At 43.0% G+C, this 16,296-nt stretch overlaps 2 protein-coding genes across 2 annotated transcripts; both read right to left on the bottom strand.

The window, feature by feature from the left end:
• Positions 1 to 27: 27 nt before the first annotated feature.
• On the bottom strand, positions 28 to 2,670 carry LOC142589717 (uncharacterized). The gene is made up of 2 exons (XM_075701273.1): positions 2,019 to 2,670; positions 28 to 1,136 (listed from the first exon to the last, which is right to left on the bottom strand). Exons 1-2 carry the CDS (start codon positions 2,258 to 2,260, stop codon positions 128 to 130), a joined length of 1,251 nt encoding a protein of 416 aa, XP_075557388.1. The 5' UTR covers positions 2,261 to 2,670; the 3' UTR covers positions 28 to 127.
• A 1,202-nt stretch (positions 2,671 to 3,872) lies between these two features.
• LOC142589716 (uncharacterized) lies at positions 3,873 to 16,262 on the bottom strand. The gene is made up of 7 exons (XM_075701272.1): positions 15,993 to 16,262; positions 12,656 to 13,418; positions 9,645 to 9,773; positions 8,832 to 8,879; positions 7,490 to 7,565; positions 6,660 to 6,721; positions 3,873 to 3,966 (listed from the first exon to the last, which is right to left on the bottom strand). The coding sequence occupies exons 1-7, from the start codon at positions 16,232 to 16,234 to the stop codon at positions 3,916 to 3,918; spliced, it is 1,371 nt and encodes a 456-aa protein (XP_075557387.1). The 5' UTR covers positions 16,235 to 16,262; the 3' UTR covers positions 3,873 to 3,915.
• Between the last annotated feature and the right edge of the window lie 34 nt (positions 16,263 to 16,296).

The raw sequence follows: 16,296 nt of genomic DNA, 5'->3' as shown, positions 1-16,296 counted from the left end.
CTTTGCCCCATCTACAATAAGTGCAAATAGAAGCAAAGATGACAATTTTATTTTATGAACAAGTATATCATTCGCACAGGTGTTTAGGGTGTTTTCAATTTCAGGCGTTTTCGACAAAGTTCCCAATTTAACTAAAATCTTGGGCCCAATCGTCTTCGGTAAATTGGGATTTAACCATAGCACTTATTTTTTTCACTACCTTTTGAATCTTGGCTTTTGGTGTGACAGCTTCTGGAGGGGGATGGGCTGCACTATGGCAGCTGGCTGCAACAGGTACCTGTGAATCCTGGCCAGTCTTGACTGGGGGCTGACATCCTTTCTCTGTGTTCTTGGTTGACACTGCTAAATGAACAATGCAAGGTGGTGGTTTAGCAGGTGTGGGTACAGCATTCTCCTGCAGAGCTACTTTTTTGGCTTCACCTGGTGCGTCACCATCAAAACAACGCCGCTTTCCAGTTGACAAGTCTGCTTGAGCAAGATACGAGGGAATGCAGCCCAGAGGCAGTTGTGGCGAGCTCATTGACTCGGCGACTTGCATGCAGTCTTCAGCTGGCTTCTTCTTCTTGTGTCGTGGCCTGCGCTTTCTCTGGGCGGAGCTCTGAAATTCCACCAGCAGTGGATCTGGTGTGATCACGGACCATCCTGGTGTGCTCACTGGGCTCTGATTCTGCAGGGTTAAACTGGCTGGTGCACTGTGGAATGCGGGCGTACTTTTCACTTGGTCAGCTGCAAAACATGGTGTCACACCCTGCTTAGCCGTTGACTCAAAGGAATTGGGGTGGTCGTGCCAAGCTGTGCCTGAAGCATTATCAGCTTCAACTACAGGTGTATCATGGCTCTCTGGGGGTTGCTGCTTCACCTCTGGTTTAATGGGTTCACCTGTTTTTGGGCGTTCCCGCTTCACTTTCTTCTTGATGGGTTCATTTATTTCTGGGCGTTCTTGCTTTGCCTCTTGCTTAATGTGTTCGCCTATTTCTGGACGTTCTCGCTTGACTTCCTCCTCAATGGTTTCACTTGTTTCTGAGCATTCCTGCTTAATCTCCTTCTTGATGACCTTAGCTATTGCTGGCGACGATTCTGGATCATCGTCAGGATGGGAACCGGAATTTGACGGCTGTTGGGCAGCTGTGACAATCCTGATAAAAGAGTAAAAACAAGACAAATGTTCGAGAAGCGATAATCTGGAACAAACACATGCACTTGCTAGTACCTGCAGCATAACCAGATTTCTTTTTTTCGGGGGGGGGGGGGGGGGGAGGAGGGACTGTGCACTCAGCATACTAAGAAATTTTTGGGGAAGGGGTCACGAGCTCGTTGACCCCCCGCCCCTGGCTACGCCACTGTACCCCGTGATTGTAGTTGGGGCTTTTACCCACTCATATGCATTAAGGTAGAGCACAACATATTTATTTTACTGCGAAATTTAAAGAAAGCAAAAGTCATGAGATGAAAACTAACTTTTTTTGTGCGGTCTAAGGATGCAGTGCATACATCGTGCACGAACCATCGCTGAAATGCGACTGTCGATCAACTAAGCGGGACGTAGCCACTCCGTACTTCCATGGCGAACCTTGGATAATGCCCCTTCATGAGTAGGGTGGCTAGAATCATAAGTGCGGAAACAAAGAAATAAAGCGCCGTTTGCTTTCAGGCAGAAACGACCGTCGAGATTCAACCATATAGGCGTGCGTAAAAAGTTGTAAGTGGTTGCTCTACAATTATTTTTTTTTTTCAGTATTTATACTTTCGTTCAAACAGGTACTTAGTTAACCAGTTAACCAGTAACTTAGTTATGAGCGTAGCTACCCACGCTCATACTGACAAATGCGTAGCCTTTTCTTTTCTTTTTGTTTCACCACTCTGCTGAAAAAGCGCGCGAACTACGGTACGCACTGCGATCTAACGCAAAAGACGAAAGGCAACTATCGGTAAAAACACTACGTCGTATTCTTTGCGGTTTTCAGTGCGTTTATCAATCAGCAACTGCGTGAACGGACTGCTCTGAGAGTTCTTTTTACCTCACGGTGTCCTTGTCCCTCAAGATCCGTATGGGCTCGTCGGGCGGCAACAACGCGTCGTCGAGGTAGAGCTCGCTTCTCTTGGGAACGCCGTACTTGGTTCGTATCAACTTTTCGAACTGCCTGATCGTTGTCGTCACCGCTTTGTCGATGACGATCCACACCAAATTTTGTGGGCCGCGATGCGGAATCGCGCTGCACAAGTCTAACTTCACTCTGACAACGGGCCCGCTGTCGGCCATGTTTTAGTAGTTTCGGTTTGAAGCGCATGCCCAGACAAGCGCGCGATTCAATATTTCGCGCCCTCCTGGACATTTCCTCAAGTTCCGAGCTAACTTAATGCACCGACAGTTTACGGACGCTCTATTTCGACAAAATACAATGCAACTTAGCCGGGCTTGCATTGTATTTAGGCGCATTTTTCTTTGTGGAATAGTTTTTGTTTGGGATCGCCTGGTGAGAAACACGTGATTCGGCCTCTTCTGCTGGATTATATAAAAGGTGGACATTACTTGCATGAAATATATAACTGCAACGTCCGTGTAGCTTAATTATGTGCGGTAAATTATAGTCATTGTTGGTGCGAAGAAATTAAGGCGAATTCGCGTGCAGAACTTGAGGTGGATAAAAAACGCAGCAAAGCCATAGTCAGGGACATTAACATCTCAGACGGATCAAAATAATCAGCTTGATTGCCCGCCTTTGTTGTGGACCACATGGCAGCAAACGAAGACATGGCAAGGTTCTGACTGATGCTATAGAAGTCGCGGGGCGCTTTTTTTAGTTGCCGACTGTTTTTCTTGTCACTACGATAGATTGGATTTTCTACAAGTACTGCTTCAGGAGGGCACACGTAAACGGCAAACGGAGGCCAGGTCAGGAGAGCACCTGAGATTATTTAAGGTACTACTTACGTCTGCTTTGCTCACGTTTCGCTAGCTCCGAGACTCCCGCCTACCGATTCTTGCACGTGTTCTTGCACAAGGACGTTTGTTCAACTCAAAGGGGACCATTAAAGAATGCTTTTGAAACGTCACGGAGAGGAGCACACGAAAAGCCTGGCACGAGCGAATTAAGATACTGCTCCAGGGGAGCAGGCCCGGTCTCTACTACTGCACCCCTAGAAAAATCATTGATGCTATTTTGAAGGTAGGGCATAGGTGTTCTGTGGTAGAGCGCCGTAAGGGGCGAGAAAGGTATATAATCCGGCATGACTAACCCAGCACGAGCGTCGTAGGCGCGAGAAGGTGTCTTGCGTACACCCAGCAACGAAAAAACTAAGCGTCACGCGACTTCTGCAACACTACCGCTACTCGCGCTTTTTTTACGATTTCACAGGTTAAGACCGGGTGTAGCTGCCTGGGATTAAATAAACTGAACAGTGTACTTTAAATTTAGCCGCTGACGAACAAGAAGCATCAAGACTAGCCGAGTGCCAAGCTGTTTGGAGATCTCGCGAGCGGAACGTTGTTTGAAGACACCGTAAGATTACTTCAGGTGTGGGAACGTTTTGGAGATTTGGTTTTTGAATCCTCATAAGATCTTTAATTCCCGGGCACTACTCAAACACAATGGAAGAGCCATTTTGTTGGGCTGGCTTCGCCATGCTGCCAGATTGCCACCGGCGCAGACGGCAGTTATTTCAGAGACAACATAATGTCTGATCGCAACTAAAATACAGTGCAAGATAGTTCTACTTTAAAATAGAATTGGCAAATTGTGTTTGGACAAGATTACTAGCAGTACAAATGGGTAAGTAGCTAGTGAAATAAGCTTATAGTGGGCATTTCTTTCTAGAAAGATATTCCACTGTATAATAATAACAATAATAATAGTAATAAAAGGCAAGCAACATCTTGTGAACTGCTTTATTAATGTGTTAAGAGAGTCTTGCGCTTCATGATGGCAGCACAACAGGTTCAAGGAGCTCAGTCCACAGTAATGAAACCTGAAATAAATATTTGGCAATGACAATCAGAGAGTGATAGTTAACTGGATAATAAAATATTTAAGTTGCACACACTCACTGCTCAAGAGCTTTTAAGTGATTATTAACATGCCATTCTCAACCTGTCATTTTTTGTGCTGAAGTTTCCAAAGTCTTTAAACTAGGGGTAAGTGACATTACATATCAACTATTTGTATTTGAGAGGGAACTATTCAGCATTCTCAAATATTTGAAACTAATCGAATATTTCGGAACAGCTGACTGTTAGAGGTTTTAATTATTACTGTTCTCAATTTGCTAAAAAAAAAGTAGTATTGCAAGTTATCACAAATAAAATGACAACAAAAGTTTTTGAAGGAATGAAGAGACAAAATGAAGGATGCAAGTTTTGTTTTTCAGCTTAGCAGCAACAGCCTACATGACAACCTGCGAGATCTGCTTGTAGTTTGTCATTTAGTGCTTAGCGACCATCCATCAATTCCTTGTCCCCGCCATAGGGGTCATTGCCCCTTGCTCCGGAAATCCAGTTTGCCTGGCCATGGAGGTCATTGCCCCCTGCCCTTTCTTGGAACTGAAGCCGCTGCCCAACTGGGGTGCCTCCACTTTTATGGGCAAACTTGCTTTTACTTTTGAATGAAGCCAATGGACTCTCCGTTCTCAAGCTATCAAAATGTTTGCTCCTTGCCTCCGCTAAACCGAGCTACCAAGTGTTTCTGGCAGTCTTATCATGTAGCATTTTTTTATCTTTAACGCTATGACCAGTGATGTCTTTCTTGCAAGGGGCTTTTTTAACCTGTGTTTACGAGAGAAATCCTTTGGTAGCTTTTTTTTTTTTTTTTTTCACACAACTTTGGATTGTTTTTGTCAACCATTCATTTGGCGTTTTTGTAAATCCCCATTCTGTACAACAGCTATTCCTCTTTGGAGGTGTTAAAGAACTCCAGGTGGTCAAAATTATTCTGCAGTTCCTCACTACGGCGTGCCCCATAATCAGACCATGGTTTTGGCACTTAAAACCCAAGAATTGAGTTATTATTTTTAGAGGTTGTTTGTGACCAGAATCCAAACACCAGCTTCAGTACTATCAAATTTAAGAAAATACTATTGTAAATGTTTCCTGTTTCCCAATATTACATACCTACTAAGTGTAATCTCTCTTGTGTTCTAGGAATGTGTGGCAGATCGAGCTTTTACACATAAATATGATTCAGCACTCCCTTAAGAGTAGTATTCCCGTAAAAGGACTGTTCCGGCACTTGTCTTTTCCGATGACTTGTTCTTATGATACATTGCTATGGTAGCCTTAGTGAAGCTTGAAGCCAGGCGAAGAAAGAGCTTCTACTTTCAATGATGCTGTCATAGTTCAGCTTTGGCAGCCCATTCTAATTTTTGTTTTCCAATAGGGCTTTGAACAACCTGAGCATGTCGTAATAGCATACTTGTCTATTTCACTGTAGCTATAGTCATGCTGGTAACAAGATTTACTGGCAAGTTTGGTTCCGTTGAAGTCACTGCCGGGTTCCCGTTATCTTGGAGCTGCCCATTTCTGCCATACTGGGATTACTTCTATGTGGACATTGCTACCAATATATAAAGCAGTAAATCCAGCCTTGTGATAACAGCAGTATATCAGATTAGAAAAATGCACACTTGCACTTGGAATTTTTTCTCGCTGTTATTGGCATGTTATGACTGTTGCAAGCGCTGAAGAAATATCTGGCATCCTCTATATGGATATCCGAAGCAACTACAGAGGCTACCCGCCATGGTTGCTTAGTGGCTATGGTGTTGGGTTGCTAAGCACGAGGTCGCGGGATCGAATCCTGGCCACGGCGGCCGTACTTCGATGGGGGCAAAATGCGAAAACACCCGTGCACTTAAGAGTTAGGTGCACATTAAAGAACCCCAGGTGGTCGAAATTTCCAAAGTCCCCTACTACGACGTGCTTCATAATCAGAAAGTGGGTTTGGCACGTAAAACCACATAATTAAAAAAAAATTAACTACAGAGGCTGCATAAGGTCGATAGTTGTGTGTCACAACCCACAGACAAGGACACACTGAGAGCTGAAAGAACTTGTCACAGGCAGTGCTGGGAAAGTAAGATTGAAAATAAAATCATAAATACCTGCGTGTATCATTTCAGAAAAAGGTACAAAAATGAAATTTTAGTTCCGGTCTTTTACGTTCCAGATCTACAATATGATCATGAGGGTTCTTTAGTGTGCACTTTAGAGAGTTCTTAATGTGGCCACCACAGCCAGGATTGAACCCACAACATCGAGATCAGCAGCGTAACGCCATAGCCAATTGGCATGGGGAAAGTGCAGCACTCTAACTGTATAATTACAACGAGGTATTTTGGAGAACAGACATTGCCTCTCACTAAAGCTTGTATGGGTTAACCCATATCTCATGGCCAGCTCAGCACCTCCTCCTACAGTGATGATAGGCTGTGCTTTCCTTTAAAAGGGTGATAAAAGAGATGGAGACCCTCATAGAGTACAATAAGCAGGGTTTGGCTGGAGGCAATGTCAATCCCTTAAGATAGACAAAGGTATTGTCAAATCTTTTAGCTTCTAATGAGGTATATTCAATGTTCTCCACAATGGGGACATGCACAGAGAAACCACATTAACTGGAAGCTTATCGATAAAGGTCTACTTGCACGGCTGTTTTTGCGTGAAGACTTACCACTTTTTCCATCGGAGGCATTCCTTCTTCGGGCACCTCAAGTTCAAACTTGCCACCATAAGCTGGTAAAAAAAAAAAAAGAAATTTAGGAATGTTTCACATATTAAGTCCTTAGGCTAGAGCCACACGAATACATCAATGTGAAACTAAGAAAGTGCTTGCTGAAAGACTGACACCTATGTTGTCTTAAAAAAAATTTGTTTGATAAAATTCCGAGCAACATATGTTCCAGCAGTTATACAAGCAGAACAGGATTCGGAAATGCTGCTTGATGTTGTAGTTGTAAAGCCACATTATACAACAACTTTTTTTCACCTTGTAGATTTATGTAAAACTTGCTTGGTTAATTCGTTTCAAGCCTGTTACTAATTCAGACTAGCATTGACATCTATTACTGTCAAGTTGAGCCTCGTTCTAACAAAGTCACACAGGACATGAAAATACTTTCAAACAGCCCAAGTTATAAGCGTATGTTCGTTACATTATAATTACCAGTAATATCTGGTAATTTGTTACATCTGTGTTTGTTACATTGAGGTTCAAGTCTACATCGCCTGGTTATCCCAGATGGCCGTGCAACTGCCCCAGAAATGGGATGGGCCCACCTTCATCACTGGACCAGAAATTTCTATTTTTAATCTAAGACACTTCCTAATTAAAAGCACCAAACTGGATTCTTTCTAAGCACGGAGTTTCGTCCCAAAAGTACCAGGGAGAAATGTGGTGCTAGAGTGTATGTGTGTGCGTCGTCGAACGTGGCAACAAATATGAATGACCCACACCTCTAAGGTTGACTAAAGCTGCATTACGAAAGAGGTTGGCATGCTTACTCTTCTTGGCCTCGGCTTGTCTCAGTTCAATGCGCACAAAATCGCTGACAGGGTTGTGTTGTAGAACCTTTCCTTCCTGAAACAAAAACTGAGAATGAAGCACCACCTCCATTCTACATTTCAATCACTCTTTCACCAAGAAAAAGAAACCTTATTCTGCGCAACATTCACGAGGAAGGAAACAAGTCAACAGAAAAGAGCATTAACAACAACCATTCAGTTTTTTTTGGGGGGGGGGGGGGGGGCTCGCAAAGCAATATATAGACCGAGGCGAAAGGGTTAAAAAAAGAAGAGAAGGTACATTTGTATTACCGTTGCTCACATAAACACGACAAGAGCACATGGCAAGGCTAGCATAACGCCTATTTTACACTGACAGATAATCTATCTCACTATTTGATAAAACAATAGATGGGGAGCTAACTCAAAGAATCCCTGTCGCACATATTTTGAATGCTTCACAAATTTCTTGAGCTCTCTGGTCCTGTTATTTTACCACAATCACGCACTTTTCAAACAAAGGGACGCGCTGTGTCGTCCTCTCCAAAAGAGTCCGGAAGCACATGGACATCTTGCTCCGCATGCTCTAGCTTGCAGTGACACAGCAAAGGTGTCGATTCTTTTACAAAAGCGACAAAAGCAGCAAACGCCTGCAGTAACCATATCTCCGGCCGACTTCTGAGGCGCACATGTGAAAATGAAACCGTGCACAATGACCGTGACGTATTTCCTGCGCCTGCAATTGCCTCAGGTGCCTGAAGTTACACAAAAAGCATGGTGCTTGAGATTGGCCTCCACTGGCGACGATTTCATTTCGTCACCAGTTAGTGTTGCCAGATTGCTGTACAGTTCAACTGTGATAGAAAAAAAATTCAAATAAAAATTTTATACTGGACCAAATGCACTTAAATTTTGCCAGCTTCCTGTGGGAAGCATGTGGCTTAACATGCAATGCATAACTTGCATTCACAAATTTGGTGCCATGGCCCCTTTGGTCTACTTGGACTATGCAGATTTTTAAAAAATTGCCTGTAGCAGATAGTGTGCTTCTAGTTTTCGAGCTTAATTACTCAGAGGCAGGCTGCTTGCATGAGAAATTGAAATGCGATTAACAAATTTTAATTAATTAGATTTTCAAGTAAATGCTTCACGGCACACACTGCAATTTATTAAGTGCAGACGGAGAGCTAGCAAGCCATATCTACTCGGAACAAGATCTCTCTCGCTGCACCAGTACCCAATGCGCAGACGCAATGATGTTTGCATAAACAATGTAGTAGTATTTGGAACAGACTGCAATCTATTCTCTTGCAATGGAAAATGATGATTAAAGGGCAGGTACCTTGTAGTCGGACACATTCGGACAGTAGTTGGCATCCAGTTCCAGTATCTGTGTTAGGATTAAGGGCAAGAGAAACTTGTCACTTTGACTAGGCACTCAAGCTATTGCAGTAAGCTGAATACAGTAGAGCCTATTTAAAACAAGGTCTCAGCTGGCACAAAACATTATTTGCGATATCTGATATCACAAATAATATTTTGATAGCAATGATGATTAATGATATCTGAATGAGAGTTCCTTTTTACTGGCTTTCTGAGCTCTAAACGGCTGTTGTGGAGTGATTTTCGTTGATACAGAATCAAAATAACTTTTGTGATATTCTCTCAAATTTAAGGCAGGAACAGCTTGCAAGAGACAAACACAGATGAAAACACATGAAAAAACACTGTTGCAAAAAAAAGCATGAAAAATAAAAAAAGCACAAGTCGTTTTCCATGTGCCTTCATCTGTGTCCATGTCATCAGTGGTCTTTCCACCCTGAAAATTAATGAAGAACTAGCCGATGCTTTCAAGTTAATAGTATCACATTTAACAACATTCTCTTTTCTTAATTGAAACTGATTTTTTGGACAGCTCCATTATTCTGACATTTCTTACGGACTTTTTCCATGTTATAAAAATAAGGCAATGACTATCCTTTTTTGCTTGCGAGGTTGAATTTCAATATAGTCAAATTTCGCTATAATGTAGTATAGCGTTGATTTTACTGGTACTGTCATATATTAACATTTAACTGTATTTCTATCATTAAGTCATACCAGCGAGCTCAAGTTGGAATGCTACAGCATTTAACTTGAACCACCGCTTGCTCACCTTGAATGCTATGATGTCTCCCACCTTCGGCGGCACCTTGAGCGTCGGGTAATTTGAGTAGTCCTTGACTTGTTTGGATGGGCTGTCCGTACAATCACCGCTTGACGGTGCCTTGTGGTCCTCCACCAACTTTTGGCAAAGATTGCAGAGGCACATGTTAAAAAGACAGTACATTTTATAGGCACAGGTGATTAGGATTCCTAGTGAATCAGAACAAACATATCATGAATACTTCCTCAATGACCTTTCTGTGAGCACTGGAAGATTTGTACACTTGATTTTCCCCACTGCAATATGCACAGTACATTTGATCACAGAGTTCATGTCTATGTAAAGGCACTATGCTCATGGAATAATACCTAATAGTAATAATAATAATAATTTGAATAATTGAACATGAAATGGGACAGGTAAGCTTTAAGTAGAACACTAAATAAGCACAAATACTCGAGAGTTCAATGCCAGTACAACAAGCTCTATGCAGTCAGGACACAAGCCAAATTCTGCATCAATTTTTGTCATGTAACTGTGGCAAAACATAGAAACAGCTGCGGGGAAAAAAATCATACGTCTGCAGCTCATTTGATCTTGCAAGCATTTGCAACCAACTGAGGTGTATGTCAGGTTGAGTTGTTAATGCATGCCAGAAAGAAGGAGAGCGGGGAATGAAAAAAAAATAGTATGGGGGGGGATGCAGACGTGGAACACAACAGAGCAAAACCACAGTACCAAGTGTCACTCTCTTACATCAATGTTCTCCAGATTTTGTAACCCTGCTATGTTAACACTAGGGGTGCTTGAACAGTGAAGTTTTCTAATAGAATTGAACATTAAATATTCGGGAAACACTACCACTGAACATTGAATTTAATACAGAATGCTTTCTCATTTCTGAGGCATAACCAAAATAAATTTTGCAGAGTCCGTTTGGGGAAAAAAAAAATGCAGGCTTATATACATTGACACATGCATGTAATACTGCTCACAATTAAAAAGTCTAGATAACTGAGGAGCTTATAAATGATAAACAAATGCTTTGAATTATATTGGGCATCACGCCAGGTACTATTAAAACAAGTAACAGCACGCAGATGTACAAAGAGTATTGTGTTTGATGAAAGGGAGAAGTGTAATATTACAGCACCAGCACCGCACATTGTTTTAAAGGGATGCAAACATGAGACTAGCGAAATAAGTCGGAATAAATTTGCTATACAGGCTGTCTAAAAGCCAGCCACTCTTAATGTATGACTGGAAATTATTGAGCAGTAGTAACCTGGCCTGCATGCGCGCATTCAGAAACTAGTATCCCTGTGCGACAACCGCAGCTGTCATGCAGCAGATACATGCGGAACAGTCCTCATCGCATCTATTGCTCTGTCTTCCTCGAGACTCCAATAAGCATTTTTATCCATTGCCGGACCTGCCAAGCTTGGAATATGAAAAGTACTGCAGTTGAAGCTGAAGGTTACTACAGGGGTCGTGCAGAACATTTGATACAGAATTCAAAGAGGGGGAAACAAATGCTATTTGTACACATACACACAAAAGTAGCGAAATCTCTGTCTTAACTGCAATTTCTTGCAAGTACGCAGCTGCCGAGCCAGACACATGCTCCAGGCTCTTCAGGTCACTCTTATAGATTGGCTTAATCATGTCAACCGCTTTCTGGCACAACGGCTGGTAGTGCCCGACTTCATCCGAAGCTACTTGTCATGTTAAAGCCAAATGGCTCAAACTTACTTTCCGCCGGGCATTTCTAGAGCCTACAGCTCCACAATGGGGCCACGATGGCTCTGCTGTGAATTAACTAGCAAAAATGACATAATGTTGGTGCAACTTGGTCACTTAATCTGGCTCTGTTTAGCTCCACGATGGTAGTGGTGATTTAAACAAGGTTAGTGGCTGCGGACAGACCACAGTGCAATCATTTAAGCTATGCTCTCGAAAGAAAAGGATTGTTTCCCGATAGGCAGTGTCCACGGCATAGTACCTATGCAGAGTTTGTTACTGTGAATGTTCAAAAGTCGCCCACAACCCCAGTTCTTGAGAAATTCAAGGAGCACATTTATTTCCAAGGAGTTTTAAGGCACCTTGAATCTATTTTTCTAAATTCACGGGTTTTCAAAAATTTCAGGGAAGTGTACGAACCCTCTCACTAAAACACGGTGAGATATACTAAACACTGTTTGATTAGGTACTCAACATCTTCACTGTTTATTAAATATTTGCCGACTTTGTACAGTAGGGACATAGTGACTCTGCTACAGTCACACCAAGAATAATCTTGGTGTGACTGTGACTCAATAATCTGTGGCGCAGACGAATCAAAATGTTTATAAAGTTCTACACACAGCAGCACAGAAACTTTTGCTGCTGCTATACACTGCTTCTGCAAGTTGGTGTCGCTGCTCCAAGGGGGGTTTGAAAAATTGGACTCTCTAAAGCGGGTCAGCATCTGCATTAGTCATTGTAAATCCAATTTTCTCTAAACCGGACGTAAATAAAAGAAAAATGTAGAAGTAATTAATGTCAATGTGACTATCAAAACCAAGTGAAAAAATTCGAGTATTTTACGACAAAATAAGAAATGTTGGCAGGCATGCATTACGTTGTTACGAGGAGTACTTAATGACGAGGTTTTACGAGAGGTACAGGGATTGATACTCCACACCTGCGCCAAAAAGATGTTACGAGAAGTATCTAATCGGCAGTAGCTAGTTGGTGCTCGTTAAGCTACACAGCACAAAAACATAGGCTTTCACGTAGCTTGAGCATTCAGTCACTGCCACATCATCGTGTTCATCACTAAACCGTGACAACATGACAACATAATCAAAAGGAATGAATATCCAACAACTTCAAATAGTGAATTCTTGAATAAAATACTGATTGAATAGCACAGAATAATCTATTCATACTCGAAATTTCAAATATGCGTGCGTCCCTAGTTGATACGTCTCATCCAAAACATCAAAGAAGTCTACTGGGAGCAGATCTTGTTTCACTACCTTTTGAATTGTGGCTTTCGGCGTGGAAGCTTCTGCAGGGGGAGGGACGGAACCATAGCAGCTCGCCGCAATTGGTGCCCACAATGTTTGACCATTTGTGAGCGAAGGCTGACTCTCCGGCTCGGCGCTCTTTGTTGGTGCAGCCGCGCTAACAGCGCAATGGTGTTCTTCAACAACCATGGACAGGGCAATCTGCTGAGGAGCTACTCCCTCTTCCTCCGACATGCTGCCATCGAAACGAAGGTGCTTTCCACTTGACGAGTTTGTATGAGCTTGCTTTGGAAAAGCGCAGATCATATCTGGTGGTGGCAAGCTTGGCGATGCGGCGACTTGTGCTCCTTCGTCTGGCTTCTTCTTCTTGCGCCTTGGCCTCCGCTTCTTCTTGGCAGGACTTCCAGATCCCGCCGGGCTGGGATCTGGAGTGGGCACGGGCCATCCCGGTGCGCTCCCTACGCTCAGGTCCTGCGGGGTTGAACAGATTGGCTCGTACTGGAATGTGGGCGAGCCCTGCAGCTGCGCAGCTGGAAAACAAGGCTTTCCACCCTGTTTCAGCGTTGACGACGTCGAAGTGGAGTCGTCGTTCCCGGGAGCACTTGAAACGTGGGCAGCTTCAACCTCGGGTGCATCGGTGCTCTCCGAGGGTTCCCGCTTTCTCTTCTTCTTCTTCTTCTCCTCCACAGGTTTACCTGTTGCTGTTGTTGGACCCGGGTCATCATTGGGGTGGGAACTTGAGTTTGATGACTGCTGGGCAGGAGTGACAACCCTAACAAAGAAAAAAAAAGAAGGCAGAAGATCAAGAAGCTATCTTGTGAAACAAACACCACCCACGTGCGTCAGCTGGTGTTACTGCCCAACACTTGAGCTTGTACCTATGTTATGTAAAATTCGACAGGAATGTAGTATTGTGAAAAAATAAAAAATTATGCAGATACAATGCACATGTTGGAATCTAAGTGAAGCGAAGCTTTCATGAAGCAGTCATTCTAATGTTAAATGTCTAAATGCAATGTGTACAATTGTCTTTCTTTATCAAATGCAAGGAGTAATCTCTTGCGATATTTATGTTTATGCACTGTACAGGTGGTCAGAACCTCAATGTTGTGCCACGTTTATGCTTACGAAAGGGAAAATTGTTATGCACCTCACCGTAGCATAGGGCTGCATCGCCCTTGTGATGCGATCTGCTAGCTTTGTGGTTAGTTCAGATGGTAGAGCGACTGCCCTGAAAAAGTGTTGGTCCCACATTTCCCCGGACAAGAATGAATTTTGCTTTAACTGCGAGAATTTTTTTGTGAGAAACCCGCGTACGTTTCCTTTGTAGCTTTATGTTGTCGGGTGGATGGCAGTTTTCGCTTTCATGAATTTTCCTCCACTTCACAGGCTTTTGCCGAACTGATTTGCCATGCTTATGAACTTCACCGTTAACAAGCTATGCCGAAACACAAACAGCAGTTCACACGGACGCACGCTAAGATAAGCTATGACACAGTTATACTTACAGGTTTTATGTACAGATTATTGAACAATGCAGAACGTCGGTGTGCTTACTGGCGCTACTTCGTTGCTCAGAGTTTCGTGCTACACAAGCCAGAGCTGGGGTAGCCCAAATTTTTACCCCACATCTTGCACCACTTCAAATATTCTCGCCAGAGGCCTTTCTCAACGCATCAGCTGCCGCAAAGCCTATGTATACAGTGCAACTGACGGTGGTCTACCACCATCATTTACACTTTACTCCTTGTAGAGGCAGGGCACTTGTCGAGTGAGCTCCTGAACAACACTTTGCAATGCGGTGAACACGGTTTAATTCATAGATCTGGGACCTCACAGAGGTGCTATGTCATGCCAATGCATTTCTCTTGCATTTACCGCAAAATCGCCACCTAACTTTTTTTCTTCGTCCAAACAGCAAGGACGTGGAACAGTCTGCCCTCCGACACTGTGAAAACTATACTGACCCTAGCAAATTTAAGGAAACTACATCAACCACATTATCCAGTGGTTTTGTTTGCACCCCATTCCATTTGAGATATAACAATAAATAAAAATAAAAGGAAAGAGAAAATGTCACGGTGTGCAGGGTTCGCACAAGTTAAGGGTGCAGTCTCCGCACGTGCGCAAATGAGCACTGCAATGAGGCTGTTAAGTTAGCGAGATGAAGTTATCGTGTGTTGTTTCCACGGAAGAAACTTTACAAGGTCTTGGGTGTACCGAGATAATGTCAGCGTGTGTTGCTAGTTTCTCAAAAGCTTTCAACATTTAAGGTGCCCTTCTCATCAGATCTGTGCTATTGTAACTTAATTTGGGGTAACGGAGCAAAGCAATCCATAAATAATCTTCTAATACTACATAAAAAGGCCTTACGTTCTGTTGCTAACCTACCATTTAGTGTACACAGTTCAGAACTATTTGTTTAATATAATGTAATTAAACTAAACATGCTATATGAATACACTTTATTACTTTCCCTTACAACTGATACGACAAAATGTCCCGGTTATATATGAAGTGTAGCTAGCTTGCAAGTAAATGCTTCTTCGTGCCTAAAGAGGCACTTGGAACAATGGTATGTGCCAAGGCCATGCACGAACTATGGCTTTCAAAATTGTAGCTTATTGCTTGCCAAAGGCATCAAATCATTTGAATATTTCTTATGAAAATGTCTGCGCCCACTCTAACACTACTTTTTTAAGTATGCAGTGTTAAATATGTTTTTAGTTAAGTTCACTTGCTGTAAAACGGTTTTCTGTGTATGTCATGTGCCATTTGACACTGACGTTGATATGTATTTTTCTTTCACTGCCATAGTGAACTGGGAACGTAGGGCTGGTCAAGCTGTTTCTAATGAAGCTTTTTTTCCTCGTCCCAACCACTTATGTGGAACTCCATGTATGTGGGAAATAAAATGAACTCAACTCTGGCCAACCGCCGTTCGTTTTCTTGCCGCGATGACAACCGAGTTTCCCCACATGCCTGGCGTGGTGTGGCCTCCCGAAGTCTTTCGTTCTCTTTCTCGTGAAGTGCAATATCGATTAATTTTTTTATTTAAATTTTCGAACCGGAATGGAGTTATGTCTGAGTTCGCAAGCTTACATCGACAGATTCCTTTACGCATGCAGCGGTGAAAAAAAAATAATAAGACGAAGAGCGCCACCGACGCGTCTAGTTAAACAGCACCCGTCACTGAAAAGCTTGGCAAAAAGACCACTCAAAAGGCAACGATCGCTGAAAAGCCTGCCATTTGTTTGTGATTTACAATGCAGCACAGTGCCTTGAGCATAGATAAAGCTAGATCATTCGCGTGAACAAACTGTTTTTCGCAGTTTTTGTTTTATACCTCACGGTATCTTTGTCCCTCAAGATCTGCAGGGGCTCGTCAGGTGGCAGCCACGCATCGTCGAGGTAGAGCTCACTTTTCTTTGGAATGCCGTACTTGGTTCGTATCAACTTTGATAACCGTTTGATCGTCGCTATCTGCGCTCTATCGACGACGATCCACACCAAATTGTGAGCGTCGCGGTGTGGAATCGCGCACCGTAAATCCAACTTCACTCTAATTACGGAAGCGGCCTCCGCCATTTTTCAACAAAACAGTTTCGTTTTGAAGCGCGCGCCAAGTACTCTACAGTGTGCGTGGTAGT

This window comes from Dermacentor variabilis, chromosome 8, assembly GCF_050947875.1.
Source record: "Dermacentor variabilis isolate Ectoservices chromosome 8, ASM5094787v1, whole genome shotgun sequence".
NCBI lineage: Eukaryota > Metazoa > Arthropoda > Arachnida > Ixodida > Ixodidae > Dermacentor > Dermacentor variabilis.
This window is presented reverse-complemented; position numbering and strand designations above follow the sequence as displayed.